The following is a 16,709-nucleotide window of genomic DNA, read 5'->3' on the forward strand; positions in this document are numbered from 1 at the left end:
TAAGGAAACTAGAACGCACATGTCTTAAATTTTTAAGAAAATTTTTTGTTGATAATTTAGCATATTTTTTATGATACTAAATTTTAATTTTTTTAATTATATTGTGCCCGCTTCAAGTTAGGGTCTGGCTTCGTCACTGCAACAAACTGTATATATATATATTTAGGATAATTTATTGTTCAATTTTTTTTGTCAAAAGCTAAAACTATTGCTTATTTTTTTTTTAGAAAATGTAATGAATCAAGATAAGAAATATATTATAAAAGTTCTACAAGCTTAATTTTAAGTATCTCTCTTTGTATTTTTTTGTATGATTCAGGTTATTCTTTTCATTAAATGAATAGTTAAAGTAACATTTTTAGATAAAATTATATTACTCAATTAATGAAATATTATCATATGAATATTTAATCAACTTGATTTAGGAAATTGGTTAAAGAATGTGCATAAATTAAGAAGTCAAATTGCACAATTAAAATGGTCGGTCTTACAATGCAAATACTATTAAGTGCTAAAATTATTGGTAATTGCGCACTTAGGATTGTTAGCCAAAGTTCAAACTAAGACAAAAATCAACACCAAGTTATGAATTTCTATGTTTTGACAACACCACCTTATATGAAAATAGTGATTTTACCAAATCAGTCATGAGCAGAAATTTGATGCATTAACACCTTTCCGTAATATTTTATGGTATATAATGTTTCAAATAACTTTTGATTTGAGGGAACTTTTAAATTGATAGAGAGTATAATTTTACATTGACTGTATATATAAAATAAGAAATATTATTGCATGCAACCGTTAAGCCATGTCATCCGTGCAACAAACTAATGACACGTCAGTCATGTGAAAAAATTAATAATAAAAAATAAAAAATAAGTACTTTTTTTATCCCAAATACTCATCGGCTTATTATAAATACGATATGATAGAACCAATGTATATGATAAACATTCAATCAAATAAACGAAAATGAAGATAAAAGATTGATGAAAATATAATGACTTAAACCATTAATGGTTAAACATCAAATTGCATTAGTAACATTTTCCATATTCTATTGAAATCAAATACTTATAATTGATATCAAAGGACCAATTAGTTATATATATAAATATATATATAATTTCCTTAAAATTTATTTATAATAAAATTAGTTAATAGTAAATAAACAAGTACAATTTTTAATTATAAAATTACTATTAAATCAATACTTTTTAGAATCTTCATATATATCTTAATTTCTCATTGAAAGTGATGATTATTATTATTAAAATAATATTGAAAAATCTAAAAAATTAATGGAAATCAATAAAATAATCCAAAAACATTTTGGAATACATTATTAGTAGTAAGATGCAGATTTGGGACAGCTCAATGTTGGTTAAATTGTAAAAGACATAGAACATGTTAGCAGTTGAGTTATGATCTGTTAAACCCTTCACAGCTCATGTACTCTTTGTCAATCCAACAAAGCAACCATTTTATTTCTCATAAGTTTTAACAATTTTCTGGAATTTATATTAATTATTATTTTTATTCCTTTCATATCCATATTTTGTATTTGCATTTGCATTTGCATTTGCTAGCTACAACAAATGTGACGTATAAAGTAAAGTATTTGCATATGCATTGATTATGTGGGTATATATATTTTGATAAATCCATTTTAAGGTCCTTAAATTTTTATTTTTTAGTTCATCAAATCTTTCAACTTTTATTTAGCTTTTTCAAATCCTTAAACTCTCATTTTTTGTTCATCAGATTTCTCAACTTCTATTTTTTTCTCAGGTCCTTAAACTTTTATTTTTAGGTTCATTAGTTCCTTAAACGAAAATGCATTTAAATCGTATCTTACTACTAATAATGTATTCCAAAATATTTTGGCTCATATGTATCCAATCTACAATTTAGGACAAATCCGCCGCTATTTAATCGGTATTTGGTCGGCTGGCCCGACCAAAATACTGACTGAACTTGGCCAAATTACCAACGGAAATTTCGTTGGTAATTTGGTGACGGTTCACTTTTTGGGTCGCTAAATGATTAGCGACCCAAAAATGTGCCGACTGTCGGCAATCCGTCGCTAATCAATATTAGCGACAGATTATAGCCAATTAGCGATGGAAATTTCCGTCGCTAATTGGCTGATTTCTTGTAGTGCAAAAAATAAATAATCAGGAACTTGTGAAAGGTAAATAGAAAATAAAAATTAAAGAACCTGATGAACCGAAAAATGAAATTTTAAGGACCCAAAGAAATCAAATAAAAATTAAAGGACCTAATAAACCAAAAATACATAGTTTAGAGACCTGAAAATAGGTTTAACCTATATATCTATACTATATATAAAAGCACGGATGGGGGGGACAGGCAAATTTACCGAATAATCCTTTTCAGTTTATTACTAATAAAGATTTTATAGTCATTAACTAATTAGCTATTTAATTAATTACTATTGTAATTAAAGTCCTAATTAGAATAGATAGCTAAATTATCTCCAATTCAGTTTTAGTATATACTAATAAATAACTAAATTGTCTCCAAATTATTAAGAATACCTATCTTTTAGTTTGATTTAACTACAAAATTAAAATACTGTATTTAGTCAATATATTATTATTTAAATTTATATCTTATTATTTTTAAAGATATTATTAATAAAATTAAGTTAATTATTTAATTATAGTTATTATAAAATCAAAAGAAGAATAAATTCAGCATGAAAAAATATTTAATAACCAAATAAATTTACTAATATGTTTATTGATGAGTTACGTTACGAGCCACGTGCATAGCACGTAACGCAAAACTAGTTAGTATAAGCGTATGTATATTGCCGGCTAAATGATCATGTGGGTGTCCAAACTTCACTTTTTTATAATTTAGTGACTACTCTTTAATACTATATTTTAATTTAGTTATCAAATTTTAACTTTTTTCTATTTAATTATTAAACTTTCAATTCAGATAAAAATGTTTACGCGGCAACCAAATTTTAATTTTCTTTCACCTGAAAATTTATTATGCATGCATAATTTTACCTAAAAACTCTCTATCGTAATAAAATTATACATATGCGACGAATTCTAAAAATAACTAGCAAAATTCTATTGACACATGATAAAATCTAACTGTCATAGATGTAATTTGGCCAAAAAAATCTTTATTGAAATAAGATTTAAATTTAATAATAAAAACAAAACAAACTAAAGCTTAATTATTAAATGCAAAAAGATAACATTAATAATTAGATACTATCATACTAATATATAGGTCAAATGTCGTAAAAAGGCCAAACCTTTCACAAAAGTTTCACAAAAATTCTGACCTTTCAATTTTGTCGATTTTGACCAAAAACTAATTATTTGGTTTCACAAAAGTTCTGACCTTTCAATTTTGTCGATTTTGGCCGAAAATGGATTATTTGGTTTCACAAAAGTCCTGACCTTTCAATATATGTGCATGCCACGTAGGCGCCACATAGGCAAATTGAAATTAAATTGAGAGTTGGCCATAATTGAAACCAAATAATCTGTTTTTGGCCAAAATCGACAAAATTGAAAGTTCAGGACTTTTATGAAAATTTTATGAAAAATTTGGCTTTTTTACGATATTTGGCCTAAGTTGGAAAAGGAACCGCTTTTTTCCATTTCGGCATTAAGGGTTACTTGATTAAATAAATGTTGCATATACTTCGTCTTAATCAATCTAAATTTATTTTAAAATTTATGCATTTTATTTGATTTTCTTATAACATTTTGTATTCAAGTGCTACATTAACTATGTATTTCTTTTGTATATTTATGATTTTTTAATGAAACTTCGTCGTTCTAATTGGTGTTTGTAATAATTTCGTCCATAAGAGATTGAGGATATATGAAATGAATTGTTAAAGACTAATATGGATTGCCTTACATGTATACATTCGTTTTTATTAAAGATTAAATAAATTAAAAACTAATAGTATAAACATCTATTGATAGATTTAGCCTACTAATTAATAGTGAACATATATATACTTTGATTTTTACATTAATAAAAAGAGATAAAACCATCCATTTTTTTATTCTTAATCTACAGAAAGTAGTTCAGAGCAGATGGTTCATACATTAATTTGGATGAGCTAAATCATTATGTATACATTACAGTCGGGAATCAAGGCGGAATCAAGAGGGTAGGGTGAGCGGCCGCCTCTCTAGATGTTTGTCATCGGTTCTTCTCTATCATTTTTATTTTAAGAATCATCGTCTCATGTTTAATTTTTTTTAGCTTTTTTAATTTTTGGTCTCGTCTTGAATGGCATGATTGCAATATTAACGAGAGAGTGTCGTAGCTTAAGGGTTAATTCCATAAAAAAAATGAGAGTGAGATTGCTTGACGTAAAGGGGACTATATAAATCATGTCATCCATTTTGTATAAAATTATGCAAATTTAAACATATTTCTATGGTCAATAGAGATGGTGTGATTTCCCTTTGTTAGTTTCTGTTTTCTTGCACCTTTCAACACTGACCTTATAACAAATTTTCAACTTCTCTCTATATATTCTTTAGAATATGAACACTTTGATGTTAATTAATGATGCGACTTTAGATGTAGTTTTGAAATTTACAAAAAAAATGTATAAAAAATCTAGCCCGGTTGAATTTTTATAATTCTATTTCTATTTGAATCGTACGAGTTATGTGTATTTTTGTCATATTTGATAAAAAAAATGGGCACCAATCCGTACTCATAAATTTTATCATGTTATACGTCTCTTTTGAGCCAAATTCACTCATTTGAATTTACTAATTTGTATTTTAAGTTTGTTTAACTAGTATGTCTAAGTTTACTCATTTTGTTTAGGGTTTTGTTTCTGTGGTAAGCTTAAGGTTAGTTTTTATTTTATTTTCATATATAAATATTCGTAAACCTTAAACTTTAAACCAAGAACAAGAGCGAACAGTTGAATTAATTAAATTGATCAATTTAGTGAAGTAAATTAGCTTTTACAATCACTGTTTTAAGATATTTGTTTTCTTCTCTAAAAAAAAGATATCTGTTTACTGGAATTCTTTTTGGATTTGAGGCTATAATTTTGAAACTAAATACTACTATATATTAATTTCAAACTTGATTTTAGATTTTAGTGCTGAAAATTATCTTATTCATAGAGAAATATGAAGATAATTCTTCATTTTATTTTCTCCTAATTGGTTAATATTTTTTTGATGATGATTCTAACTAATTTAGTTTAACTAATTAAAACTAATTGTACAAGTTGTGTTATTCTATTTTGTTTTTGATAATAATGAATATTTCATTAAGGAAGAAAAAGAGTACAACTTGATGAATGATTATATAAAAAAGCAGATTTAAGAAGTATAAAATAAAAATTTCCAGCCACCAAATACTAATTTGCAGCCATCATTTCACCATTTTTAATCAATCAAACAAAGCTTTTATGCTTCAAGTTCTTAAACATCAATTACTTTGAATTCATGTATTCGTATTCAGTTCCAATTTATTAGCATGTATGAATAGTTTTTTTCCCCAGTATTTTTGAGTAATTATCCATAGTACCATTAATTTTAATCCTAGATCCATGTTTACTGTTTAGGGTATTTTTGATTGTTTTTTTATATGTTATTTTAATTAATTATCAGTCCGAGAGACTTTTTTTATAATAATATCTCAAAGACTTAGTTACGTGTTTTTTCGTCGTTTGTGTATGTTATGTCAAAATCCAAACCCAGACGAACCAGACAAAGGTGGTGTCGTCGCCACAATGAATTTATCGTCGTATTCTTAATTCGTCAGCTCTCCCATATTTTTCTTCTCGATTCTAAGCCTTGTTTTTCGCGTTTCTAGATTCATCCGGCCTCAAAATCGCTCACCGTTTGAACCACTAGACATGTATTTAGTGGTAGGATATTTTTGTATGATTTTTCGGACCTTTCCCAGTCAGCGCACCTCTACCACGTCGGCAATGACTCTGTGGTGCCATGTCATTAATGGCATCATGGGCCACGATGCTAGATATCCGGCCCATCAACTTGTTTCGACATTTCTCCGTTTCATTTAGACTCTAAATTGACCTCTGTTCATATCAGTGGACTCGTGTCAACTAGAGGAACAATTTTCTTGTTTTGATCAGATTTTGAATTTGACTATACTGACAAACAAATAGTAGACAACCGATAGAAACTATAGAATGTGTTTTAAAAGCATCCATAACCTTATATGTATAATGAATAAAGGACCATTTCACCCTCCTCGACTTGGCACGAAATATATAAAAGATCCAATTTCATCAAATCAGGTCAAATAAACCCACAACTTGGCAGAACAGGATTGGTTTCACCCCTTTCCCACCCCGGCCCACTCTCATATGTGTTTGAAACACTCTCCGTTTAAAAAAAATGGTCTAAAATAATTTTTAATATTTTTAAAAAATTCAAATTAGTACTTGAAAATTTTCTTTTAAAAATAAATAATTCACACAATTTCAAAAATTCATATACTAAATATTTTTTAAGTTTTTTTTAAGGATTTTATTGTACTTTTTACTTTTTTTTATCCATCCACCAATTGAATGCCACCGACCTCCCGCCACTTATTTTTCCGGCCGCCATCACACATCGCCGGATTTTTCTTCTTCTTCCGATGGTAGGTCAAAGAACAGATATGATGATCTTCATAAGAACAAATTTGTTGTTCTTTAAAAGAATAGAAGAACATGTTTTTTGTTCTTCATGAAAAACATATATGCTGTTCTTCGTGAAGAACATATCGGTCGGAACAAAATTTCCGACGGTAAAAGTTGGTGTCGACAACAGTTTCTGGTGGGTGTGCGGCGGTCGAAAAGTTGGGATGCAGCAGTTTCCGATGGAAATTGACGGGCGAATTGATCCGGTTTTGCATAGTCGAATGGGGTGATATCCTAACTCTTATTGTATATTTTTTGATACGATTTGCCAAATCCTGGATTGAGTTGATCCACTTTTACGAACTTGAACTTATATGATACTTCGTACCAAGTTCAGGGAGTGAAATGATCCTTTATTCATATAATTAAATGAAGAGAGTATTCTCTCTTTGTCCAGCACTTTAGACAAAAGCAATGAACAATCTTCACAAAAACACAGCTAAATCGAAAAAACGACCCCTTCCTTACAGATCTCCACTCTTTGTTTCACTAATTTGTGTCTTTACACTTTCAGTTTTGTTTGTCTACTTCACTTCGTACTCCATAAAATCTCCGATCTCACAATGCAGCAGATTCACCGGAGCAACGAAATTCCTGTGGTATGCGCCGCACAGTGGGTTCAGCAATCAGTTGTCGGAGTTCAAGAATGCAATACTAATGGCAGCCATTTTGAACAGAACTTTAATTGTGCCTCCAATTCTTGATCATCATGCTGTTGCGCTTGGGAGTTGCCCTAAATTTAGGGTTTTGGGAGCTAAAGAGATTAGGGTTTCTGTTTGGAATCATGCCATTCAGCTTCTTAAGACTGGGAGGTTAGTAATTTCTTACTAACTACTAAAAGTTGTTTACTTTCTTTTGCTTGGTGAGGATATTATTGTGGGAGAGAAAATTGAAAATTGAAAATCAAATATTTGTTTAATGCTGGATTGTGGTGTGAAAATTAGATATTTAGCTTAACCAGAAGCAATATATGTAGCACGGAAATGAAGACACCGAAACGTGGAACTGCACAAACGAATATTGTTTTATGAAAATAGATTATAAATATAGAATTTGGACTGTTTCTGGAAACGGAAAGGAAATGCCGAACATAGGACCGGAGAAGTCAGTATGCAACATAAGGAACAACTCTTGTTGGATTCAGCGAGTATTAGTGTTGTTTACATAGAATATGTATTGAAATTTAGGGCATATGATATCATTATGCATTAATCAACCAGTCGTGAAACCATCTGACATTTTGATTTGCTTTGTACCGAGTGCTTGATGGGAATAAAATTATGCTAAAAGGATTTTGCGAATGAATTGCCTTGTTTTTTTTTTTTTATGTTTATGGAATTTTTGAACTTATGTATATGCGTGCCTTTCTCATATTAGCCTATATATCATGCCATGGCAGGTATGTATCTATGGCTGACATCATTGATATTTCATCATTGGTTCCTTCTTCCCTTCAAGCCATAGATTTTAGGATTTTTGCATCCATATGGTGTGGTGTGAATGAGGATTTGATATGCTCACATGATTTGAATGCCGACTCTGCTTTATTTGATAGCCTTAGACAGTGCGGATCTATATTATCTGGGTTTACTGGTAATATAGATACGTGTTTATATACTGTAGATGAAGATTGCAGAACCACAGTTTGGACTTACAAGAATAATGAAGAGGATGGAGTATTGGATTCTTTCCAACCTGATGAGCAACTCGAGAAGAAAAAGAATATTTCATATGTAAGGAGACGTAAAGACGTATACAAGGTACTTGGTTCTGGCTCTGGCTCTGAATCTGAATCTGAATCAGCTGCTGTTTTGGCATTTGGAAGCCTTTTCACTGCACCGTACAAGGGTTCGGAGCTATATATTGATATTCATGAAGCACGGAGAGATCAAAGGATACAATCTTTGATTGAAAAAACTCAATTTCTTCCGTTTATTCCTGAAATCTTAAATGCAGGGAAGAAGTTTGCTTTAGAGACCATAAAGGCTCCTTTTCTTTGTGCCCAGCTCAGACTGTTAGACGGTCAGTTTAAGAACCACCGGAAAACTACTTTTTTGAGGTTAAAACAAAAGTTAGAATCTTTAAAAGCGATGGATTCTCTTCCCGTTCATATATTTGTCATGACAGATCTTCCTCAAGGTAATTGGACTGGAAGTTACTTGGGGGATTTGGCAAGTGATCCAAACCATTTTAAGTTGCACTTTCTGAGAGAAGAAGATGACTTGGTGACTCAAACAGCAAAGAAACTCGCAACTGCAGGCCATGGCTTGAGGGTTGGATCCAATCTAAGAGGTCTTGATGGAATTAGCAAGATGAATATGCATTGTTCTTATCAAAAATTCCCTGATATTCTTTTATATGTTGAGGAAAGTGTTTGTGCTTGTGCTTCGCTCGGTTTTATTGGGACTGCTGGATCAACTATTGCTGAAAGTATAGAGCTTACAAGGAAATCTAATGTATGTATAAATTCATAGTCGAAATCTGACATATTATCTGGATGTTGTTAAGTTCAGCGTAGATACGATATGGGTTGTGTTTAATCCCAGTAATGCAAGGTCAGTTAATCTAAGCCTATTACTTGCATATTCTGCTTGTAAATGCAGTGGTATTGCTGTAACCATTATTCTTTGATGTAGCAAACTGGACATCCATAGTTCTATTAACTGATGAATATTATCCTTACAGTGCTGACTCTTGTACTCGTGTTCCCCACAATCTTTAGCTGCACAGCTGGAAACATCTCTTTCCGATACATACCTTGTTAATCTCTTTCCAGATAGGCTTTCTTTTGTCTTTATTCTCAGCACTCTTATTTTTTTCTTATCAAGCATATATGGGAATATTCATTCAGTTTTTCTTTATGATCGAAGAATAACGATTCAGTTACTGTCCATGAAATTTGTATTTGTTGCAGAAAATTTCACCACTTGCTAGCTTTTATAGTTCAAAACTTAAAATTTTGAAGGCGGTTTTTTTTTTCCAATCTAATTATATGTTTTCTTTGAATTTTTTACTGTCATTATTTGCAAATTCTTTGGCCTGCAGTTGTTGACTCAGTTTGATATTTATTGGTCAGCATATATTTATCAATATGCAATCTTCACTCTTCTTGTATGTTTCTCCACAAAATATATACTTTTTCATGTTTTAGTTATTTGTTTTCAGTGATTATTGACTGTAGCAAGTACGGTTTTTCCAAGAATGTTGATCACTGAATTACCATTTTATGCTGTAAACAAACTCAGCTAAATAATGCATGCATAGTATATTATATTATATTTAAGTAATACCATCACTAGCCTATCTGATGTCTGCATTTGCAAAAACCTTCGTGATACCGTTGACGGAACATGGACTTAGATGTGTTCTTACTTGCTAGTTTATGTTCAGAAAGCAAGATTACAGGTGATTACGTTCTGTATCATTATAAAAAAAAAAAAGCAAACGGTGTCGTTTAGAACTCAACACCCAAAAACGAGAAAAAAAATTCAATATCCAAATAAATTACTAGAATAGCCGCCATGGTAGCTGAAAGCCTGAAACAGTAACCGATGGCTTCTGCTTCGCGTCTGCGTCTGTCATGTTCTACTCAGTTCATAATTTTAATAATGTAGTCTGCCATGGATTTCTTTCTCACCGACCTCTGAATCTATCTTTCTCGTCTTCAGGTTTTGTCTCTTTTTATACCTAAATTATGTAACTAAACATCAGTTTCATTTATTTTTTGTAACTTGGGATGTACAGTATTTGGTAGACTTGCAATTGAGACGAGGAAAGAGCGTTCAACGGCGGCTGTTAAGCATTTGATTGGATCTCTCACCAAAACGTAGGGCCTTAGCTTCGTTGTCGTAAATTTCATTTTCGTTTAATTATACTTGTTTCAGGATAAATTTTAAGCAAAAGGCACTGGTTTGTTCTTAATATTTTTGAATTGGTTCTCATTTACTGATTAGGTTATAGTCCGCTTTAACGAACTTGTGATGAAGAAGCTTTTGGAGGGAGCTTTGGAAACTTTCCAGAGATACTCGGTGAAAGAAGAAGATATTGATGTATGAAACTGTTTACATAGTTACTTTGTTTTAGTGTACTTTGTCTATATAATCATTGAATAAAAGAAATTGCTATTCATCCAGTGGTGAGAAAAAAACAAAATAATCACAGTATGCACCTACATTATAACTATTATAGAATCTCTCAAGCTTAAATTCTCAGCGATAATTTAGTTTAGTTTATTGTTGATTGTTTCCTTTGTTTGTCATCTTTTTTCTTTTGCATATATAGTGAAACATGAAATGCAATTCATACATGTTTCGTGATGTTTAAAAGCATTTGCAACCTTAAAGAGGCATGCTGCATAACCTGCATTTCTGTGTGGCAGTGATGGAAGATGCATAGAGTCGCTATATTAAATCTAAAAATGCATTTTCATCGTCTTTGTCTACCTTTTAAAAATTTACTTCAGTAATATTACCTTGAATTTCATGGCATCGTAGTTAAAACTGATGCTGTTTCTTGGTGATGCTGTAGGAGTTCCATGCATATTTGGCATTCTAACATGTGATGACATGGACCAGGTAAACTTATTGCTAACACGTTTAAACAGTTGCATAAAAATGGACTACAATGATCTGAATCATCTGACAATCTTACACGCCATGATAAATACAGGCTTTAAATCGAGCTGGGGGAAAAGCTGGGAACAAGGGCGCTGAGGCTGCTCTGACTGCTGTAAGTTATATTTGAAAGATGTTGTTTGATGATTAAATCCATGAAGTTCCCACGTTCATTTTTGATTTTCAGAATCTTAATCTTTGCACTTTGTGGGTTTGCTGCTACTACTATAAAGTTTGAACTATTTTTTTCTCACTTTAATAGATTATCATGAGGGGTAAATCATTATGAAAAAGGCTGTGCCAGTTTCTTTTGTCAGACAATAATATGTTTTTGAGTATCATGATTCAGTCAAGTCTATTCCACTTAAACATCTGATCTGAGTTTCACGTCTTTAGGCACTTACATGCACGCTCGTAGCCAGTTTGAAAACTAGTCCCGGTTAATATACGTCATGACGCATGTAAAAATTGCAGTTTAGTTTGGAATCACTCTCCACTTATCGCTCTGTTTTATGCCTATTGAAGTTTCAGTCTTGGCGATGGAGAAATACTTACATAAACTTTGTCCACCACGTTATATGTGGACAGAGCCAATGATATTTCACCATATTATTAAATATATAAAAAAATTTAATTAACTAAATTACATTATTCACTTGATGCTGTAATTTGCAGATTGAGATGACATCCCTTTTTGAGCACCGTTTGAAGCAGTGATCCTGCTGTGACAAAGAAATCTGAATCAGTCCCTTTGATGTTGTGAATCATATCATATGATTATTTTTTATTAATTATGTAACTCTAATCAGCTCAGTTCTGGCCTGTACTCAATAAGCTACTGCTTCCACACATGAAAAAAAGAATTTTGCACCCTAATTTCTTATTTTAACTTTTTTTTACAAAGTTAGAATTCATTGAATAAAGATTAAAGTACAATCAAGAAAATCATATAACAAAATTTAAAAGTATAAATTTTCAAACTCTAATCTATTAAAAACTTGTGAAACAAAAAAGGAAGCAAATAAAAAATCAATCGAAAATAAAAACACTCAAAGTTGTGGATCTCGCTGAAAGTGCCATTTTAGACTGCAACCATGGACAAAGTTCTGTTGTGTGTGAGGATTTTAATTTTAAAACACGTTCTATTAATTGACCATAATTTCCAAATTTAGGAATAATTTATCTACAAAATTAATTTATTTGCGAATTGTCAATTACTTACGAGTTAACAATTAAATAACAATTGTTCCCTCAACTTAAAAGCTAATTTGGCAAAATAAAAATAGTTGATCATCGAATTTATGGCTAATTTTTCTGCAAAATTAATTTATATGTTAATTGTTTATTATTTACAAGTTGAGAGAGCAAATTGCTAAGTTAGTTAATAAAATTTTATATTTTAAAAATATTTATATAAAAGGCCTAATTACTTAAAAAACCTCCACCTTGTAATATTTTTTCGTTTATACCATGACTTAGGAAAAAGTCCATTTATACCCTTTTTTTGATTTTTCGTTTTCAACTCTACCCTAAAGCACTAAATTGAACTATTTTTATTTAGAAAAAAGCTTAAAATAATCCTTCACTTTTTTAACTTATTTGTATTTTTTCAAATAGAAAAAAGATGATATAACCCTTCTATTTAATTATTTTTAATGTTTTCATCCTTTAATTAATTATTTTGTCAAAAAATAAAATTTTGGGGTACAATTGAAAATGAAAAATCAAAAAAAAGGTACAAATAAACTTTTTCCTAGGTTAGGGTATAAATGAAAAAATATTTTAAGGTGGGATTTTTTAAATAATTAGGCCTATATAAAACTTGGACGAGATAAAATAATAATTTTTATAATAAAATAAAAAATTTACCCACAAAGTAGACCAAGAGCACGTGCAGTGCATAAAAATTTGATTTCCACTAAAAAAGAAAAACCAAATCCAAATCCAAATCGTTACTGTAGATCTGTAGATAAAATCATACAACCAATCAAACCTATAATATTTTTTTATTTCTTTCAAATCGGTTCTTTTTAGTGTTTTGACCCACCCATAGCTATCCACGCCCAATTCAGTATCTTCACAATTCAGTCAAAAACTTCAAAAATTTCAGTTCTTGAAGGAAAATTCTTATCTGGGTAGCTCTTAATTTCGATTTTGTCAAATAAAGTTAAAGTCTTGAAATTAGGGTTTTTAACTGTAGTAGCCATGAAAGAAGGGAAATCAAGTAAATTGAATAATGGTAATACCAATCAGCAGCTTCTGCATCAAGAACATCAGTACAGTCACTTTTCTCCTCTCAGATTTGCCAAGTTGTTGGATCCTGAAGCTTCTTGGGATAAAGTAAATTTCTTTTATTAGTTTAAGACTTTTAAGTTATCAAATATTGAATATTTATAGTGTTTTGGCAGTTTAATTGTAGTTTATATTGTAAAATAATGGATAAACGGCATTGTTTTAAAGTTTCCTATGTTAAAATTGAAGTTTCCTGTCCGGAACACAAGTGTCCGACACATTTCGGAGACTGAAAACGTTGATCGAGTGAAGTGTCCGTGCTACCTAGGTTACCGATGTGCAATGCTTGATTGAGAAATCGTTTATCAACAAATAGTGAAGTTATTGATTGTTTGTTTCCTCTTGCTGTTGGTTCAGGATCAATTGGGTGATGCTTTGCATTGGATTAGGCAAGTAGCGGCCGTATTATGTGGAATTCTTTGGGGTACCATACCCTTAGTTGGGGGCATATGGATCGCCGCGTAAGTTGGAGCTTTCTTAACTTTGAGAACTTTGATAATGCGATTTTTAATTGCCTATCATAGTGTTTCCTTCGAGCATTCTTATCGCTGTTTTATAACTGAGATGAGTGAATATGCAAACGAAGCTGTTAGGCCTTGCATAGATATGATCAAAACTTATTTTACTGTTATTTATGTTCTTGATGTCATTGTTAGAATAGCCAGCAGCGTAGTTTCATGGTAGAGTAGGCTGTTAATTTGACTTATAGACCGGGGTACTTTCCATCTTACCGCTCAAAATTAAATAATGTCTGAGAATAATAAGCATCGGTTTTAGTTTTGTCTTTTCATGTCAATGAACTTTTTATCTTACTCTTATGTACGTATTGCAAGAAAAGATCCATAAGCATTGTAATATATGGTTGCTGTAATTGGACTTAAGTGTCATGTACGCAACTCTTGGAAACATCTTCCTCAAAGTGCAAGTGGGAGTTTGGACATCTGACAGTCTCTAGAGCTAGCCGTGTGAGGGACATCGTTTGTTGTGATATTACACAATGGTGATTCTCTCTATAGAATTCATTAACTTGGGCTGCATCAAAGTTGAGGTCGTATATTATTTTTATAACTGGAACTCAAGGTCCAGTTCTTGCATATTGATTTTTGAAGATCCAACTCTAGAATCATGTACTTTAGCTGAAAAATCCCTGGCAACAAATTTCTCTCTCTAGAGCTAGCTTGGTTGACCATAAGAGTGAAGAAATTTGAGAGAGTTTAATTGTAGTTAACACTCGGCTTCCGCTTTGAGTTTCTTAAGGATCAAGAAATATGAGATATTGAAATTGCAGTATATAGTCGGCTTTTATGTTAAGTCCTCACGAGCTGGATTCTGTTAATTAAGCCTATATTTTTATATGTAAAATTACTATAATGCTAGCCTGCACATGGTTTTAGGTGAAATAAACTCAGGGAATTTATATTTTTTAATAACAGAGTTACAGAGCTCAAGATGGTGATGATAGCAATTCATAAGATATGGCTAAGACTTAGTAGCAGAGCAATATATTTTAAGATAAATGAATATAGCACTCTGAAGTTGGTTTAGTACTTTTCTTGATTTTAGCTGCTCGGCTTTGACGGTCTCCGCAATTTATGGGCTTACCTTTACGAGTTCGTAAAAAAAGAAATGGACACTGTGAGAGGTCTTTACTTGATAATGGTGTGAAATTATGGTTGCACAAAAACTTTTCATAGTGGCCATGATGTGTAAATCTATGATTGTAGGCATTAACTTTGAAGTGTAGGTATGAACTGTTAAATTGTTAATGGGCCCCTTGACCTAATATTTGTATAGGTGCACTGGAATCGCATAAGTATGCCGAGTGTGGATAGCATGGTTGTCAAATTTAGATTTAAATCGAGAATTGAAATGCTTGATTATTGACTTGAGAATCAGGAATCGATATGATTAAGTTTTATCTGTACATATTCCAAACGGCTAATTTTTGCTAATTTCTGCTGTTGTTTTTTGTTTCGGCAGTTTTCTGTTGATATCCTCTGGGATTGTATATGGTTATTATTCTTTGATATTAAAGATTGACGAAGAAGAATATGGCGGTCACGGAGCCCTCCTGCAAGAGGGACTTTTTGCATCTATCACCCTTTTTCTGGTAATTTGGCTTCTTTGCATTTCTTTCCTCCCTTGAAGTGAAGCTACCTAAGTGTGGTAACCAAACTATAGCATTTCTACAAAACAGATACCGACTTTTGAATTCTTATATTATAGTAACCAAACTTCAATTTTACCGACAGCAAGAATCCACTAAATGAATTTAGGTGAAAAATTACTTACGTGTCCGACAGAAAAGGAACCAAATAAGCAGAAATTCTGCCGTTATTGGTAAAATTGAAGTTTGGCTGCATAAATGTAATACTATAGTTTGATAACCTTAATTTCTCTGACCCACCTACATCGATTCATTAGTTGCTGTCTTTGTTGATCTTATATCTGACAAGCTTGTGGTGTTTTTTTTTTCCCGCTACGTTCTTCAGCTCTCATGGATCCTAGTATACAGCTTGTCACACTTCTGATTCGCTTGTTCTACTGATGTTCGCCGTTTCAACCTCAAACAACTTAAAGCGTTTAGCGATCGATCTTAATCAACTACACGAGGCAGCAGTATTTCTGCCTGAAAACAATGAGAAAGTTCTTCAATTTGCCTTCGTTTGTGAATCATATTGATTTTGCTGAGCACCAAAATACTAACTTTTCCTCAATGGAAAAGCAATCTTTTCGTTCAATTTTTCTTTCTACAAATATTGCTAAAGATACCAGCGATATTTATGATCATGGCTTGTGCGAATAATTACTTTTGTTTCTCTTTAGTATTCAGGAACTTGCGAATTATTACTTTTGTCTCTTTTTATCTTGTAATCTGTTAGTAGACTTTTTTTTTTCCTATTCATGTTTCTGAATCGGAAAATTAGTTGCGCTATGTTATTTGTGCAATAAACCAATAATGCATTAGTCATGTGGAAATTTTTCATGATTAAAAAGATAGATAATAATTGAAAAACTTTGTATCACAAATGCTTATTGTGGAAATATGAAACGGCACAGCCATTTTATGGGTAAATACTCTTTTGAATTTTGGCTGCCTATGCATT

The 16,709-nt window shown here is 31.3% G+C and overlaps 3 protein-coding genes across 5 annotated transcripts; all 3 read left to right on the plus strand.

Moving 5' to 3' along the window:
* The first annotated feature begins 7,068 nt into the window (after nucleotides 1-7,068).
* On the plus strand, nucleotides 7,069-12,186 carry LOC126687173 (O-fucosyltransferase 30). Of its 3 annotated transcripts, none has more exons than XM_050381606.2 (7): nucleotides 7,069-7,509; nucleotides 8,097-9,252; nucleotides 9,383-10,523; nucleotides 10,651-10,746; nucleotides 11,225-11,271; nucleotides 11,366-11,425; nucleotides 11,986-12,186. In XM_050381606.2, exons 1-2 carry the CDS (start codon nucleotides 7,112-7,114, stop codon nucleotides 9,169-9,171), a joined length of 1,473 nt encoding a protein of 490 aa, XP_050237563.1. In that variant the 5' UTR covers nucleotides 7,069-7,111; the 3' UTR covers nucleotides 9,172-9,252; nucleotides 9,383-10,523; nucleotides 10,651-10,746; nucleotides 11,225-11,271; nucleotides 11,366-11,425; nucleotides 11,986-12,186. The 3 variants fall into 3 exon arrangements, with proteins under 3 accessions (XP_050237563.1, XP_050237564.1, XP_050237561.1); XM_050381607.2 differs by having other exon boundaries at nucleotides 10,442-10,523; XM_050381604.2 differs by having other exon boundaries at nucleotides 8,097-10,523.
* Nucleotides 10,048-12,027, plus strand: LOC126686714 (6,7-dimethyl-8-ribityllumazine synthase, chloroplastic-like). The gene is made up of 7 exons (XM_050380913.1): nucleotides 10,048-10,102; nucleotides 10,442-10,523; nucleotides 10,582-10,606; nucleotides 10,651-10,746; nucleotides 11,191-11,271; nucleotides 11,366-11,425; nucleotides 11,986-12,027. Exons 1-7 carry the CDS (start codon nucleotides 10,048-10,050, stop codon nucleotides 12,025-12,027), a joined length of 441 nt encoding a protein of 146 aa, XP_050236870.1.
* Nucleotides 12,187-13,240: 1,054 nt separating the features above from the next.
* Nucleotides 13,241-16,449, plus strand: LOC126654109 (uncharacterized). Its single transcript, XM_050348176.2, has 4 exons — nucleotides 13,241-13,650; nucleotides 13,960-14,063; nucleotides 15,583-15,712; nucleotides 16,095-16,449. The coding sequence occupies exons 1-4, from the start codon at nucleotides 13,516-13,518 to the stop codon at nucleotides 16,131-16,133; spliced, it is 408 nt and encodes a 135-aa protein (XP_050204133.1). The 5' UTR covers nucleotides 13,241-13,515; the 3' UTR covers nucleotides 16,134-16,449.
* The last annotated feature ends 260 nt before the right edge of the window (nucleotides 16,450-16,709 follow it).

This window comes from Mercurialis annua, linkage group LG6 (genome assembly GCF_937616625.2).
Source record: "Mercurialis annua linkage group LG6, ddMerAnnu1.2, whole genome shotgun sequence".
NCBI classification, from domain to species: domain Eukaryota; kingdom Viridiplantae; phylum Streptophyta; class Magnoliopsida; order Malpighiales; family Euphorbiaceae; genus Mercurialis; species Mercurialis annua.

Excerpts from the sequence above, each read along its gene's own strand:
- LOC126687173 (XM_050381604.2), top strand. The coding sequence starts at position 7,112 with ATGAACAATCTTCACAAAAACACAGCTAAATCGAAAAAACGACCCCTT. Across the intron at positions 7,510-8,096 it reads CAGCTTCTTAAGACTGGGAG|GTATGTATCTATGGCTGACA; the intron begins GTTAGTAATTTC and ends ATGCCATGGCAG.
- LOC126686714 (XM_050380913.1), top strand. The coding sequence starts at position 10,048 with ATGGACTTAGATGTGTTCTTACTTGCTAGTTTATGTTCAGAAAGCAAG. Across the intron at positions 11,272-11,365 it reads CATGTGATGACATGGACCAG|GCTTTAAATCGAGCTGGGGG; the intron begins GTAAACTTATTG and ends TGATAAATACAG. Across the intron at positions 11,426-11,985 it reads CTGAGGCTGCTCTGACTGCT|ATTGAGATGACATCCCTTTT; the intron begins GTAAGTTATATT and ends TGTAATTTGCAG.
- LOC126654109 (XM_050348176.2), top strand. The coding sequence starts at position 13,516 with ATGAAAGAAGGGAAATCAAGTAAATTGAATAATGGTAATACCAATCAG. Across the intron at positions 13,651-13,959 it reads CTGAAGCTTCTTGGGATAAA|GATCAATTGGGTGATGCTTT; the intron begins GTAAATTTCTTT and ends CTGTTGGTTCAG. Across the intron at positions 15,713-16,094 it reads CATCTATCACCCTTTTTCTG|CTCTCATGGATCCTAGTATA; the intron begins GTAATTTGGCTT and ends TACGTTCTTCAG.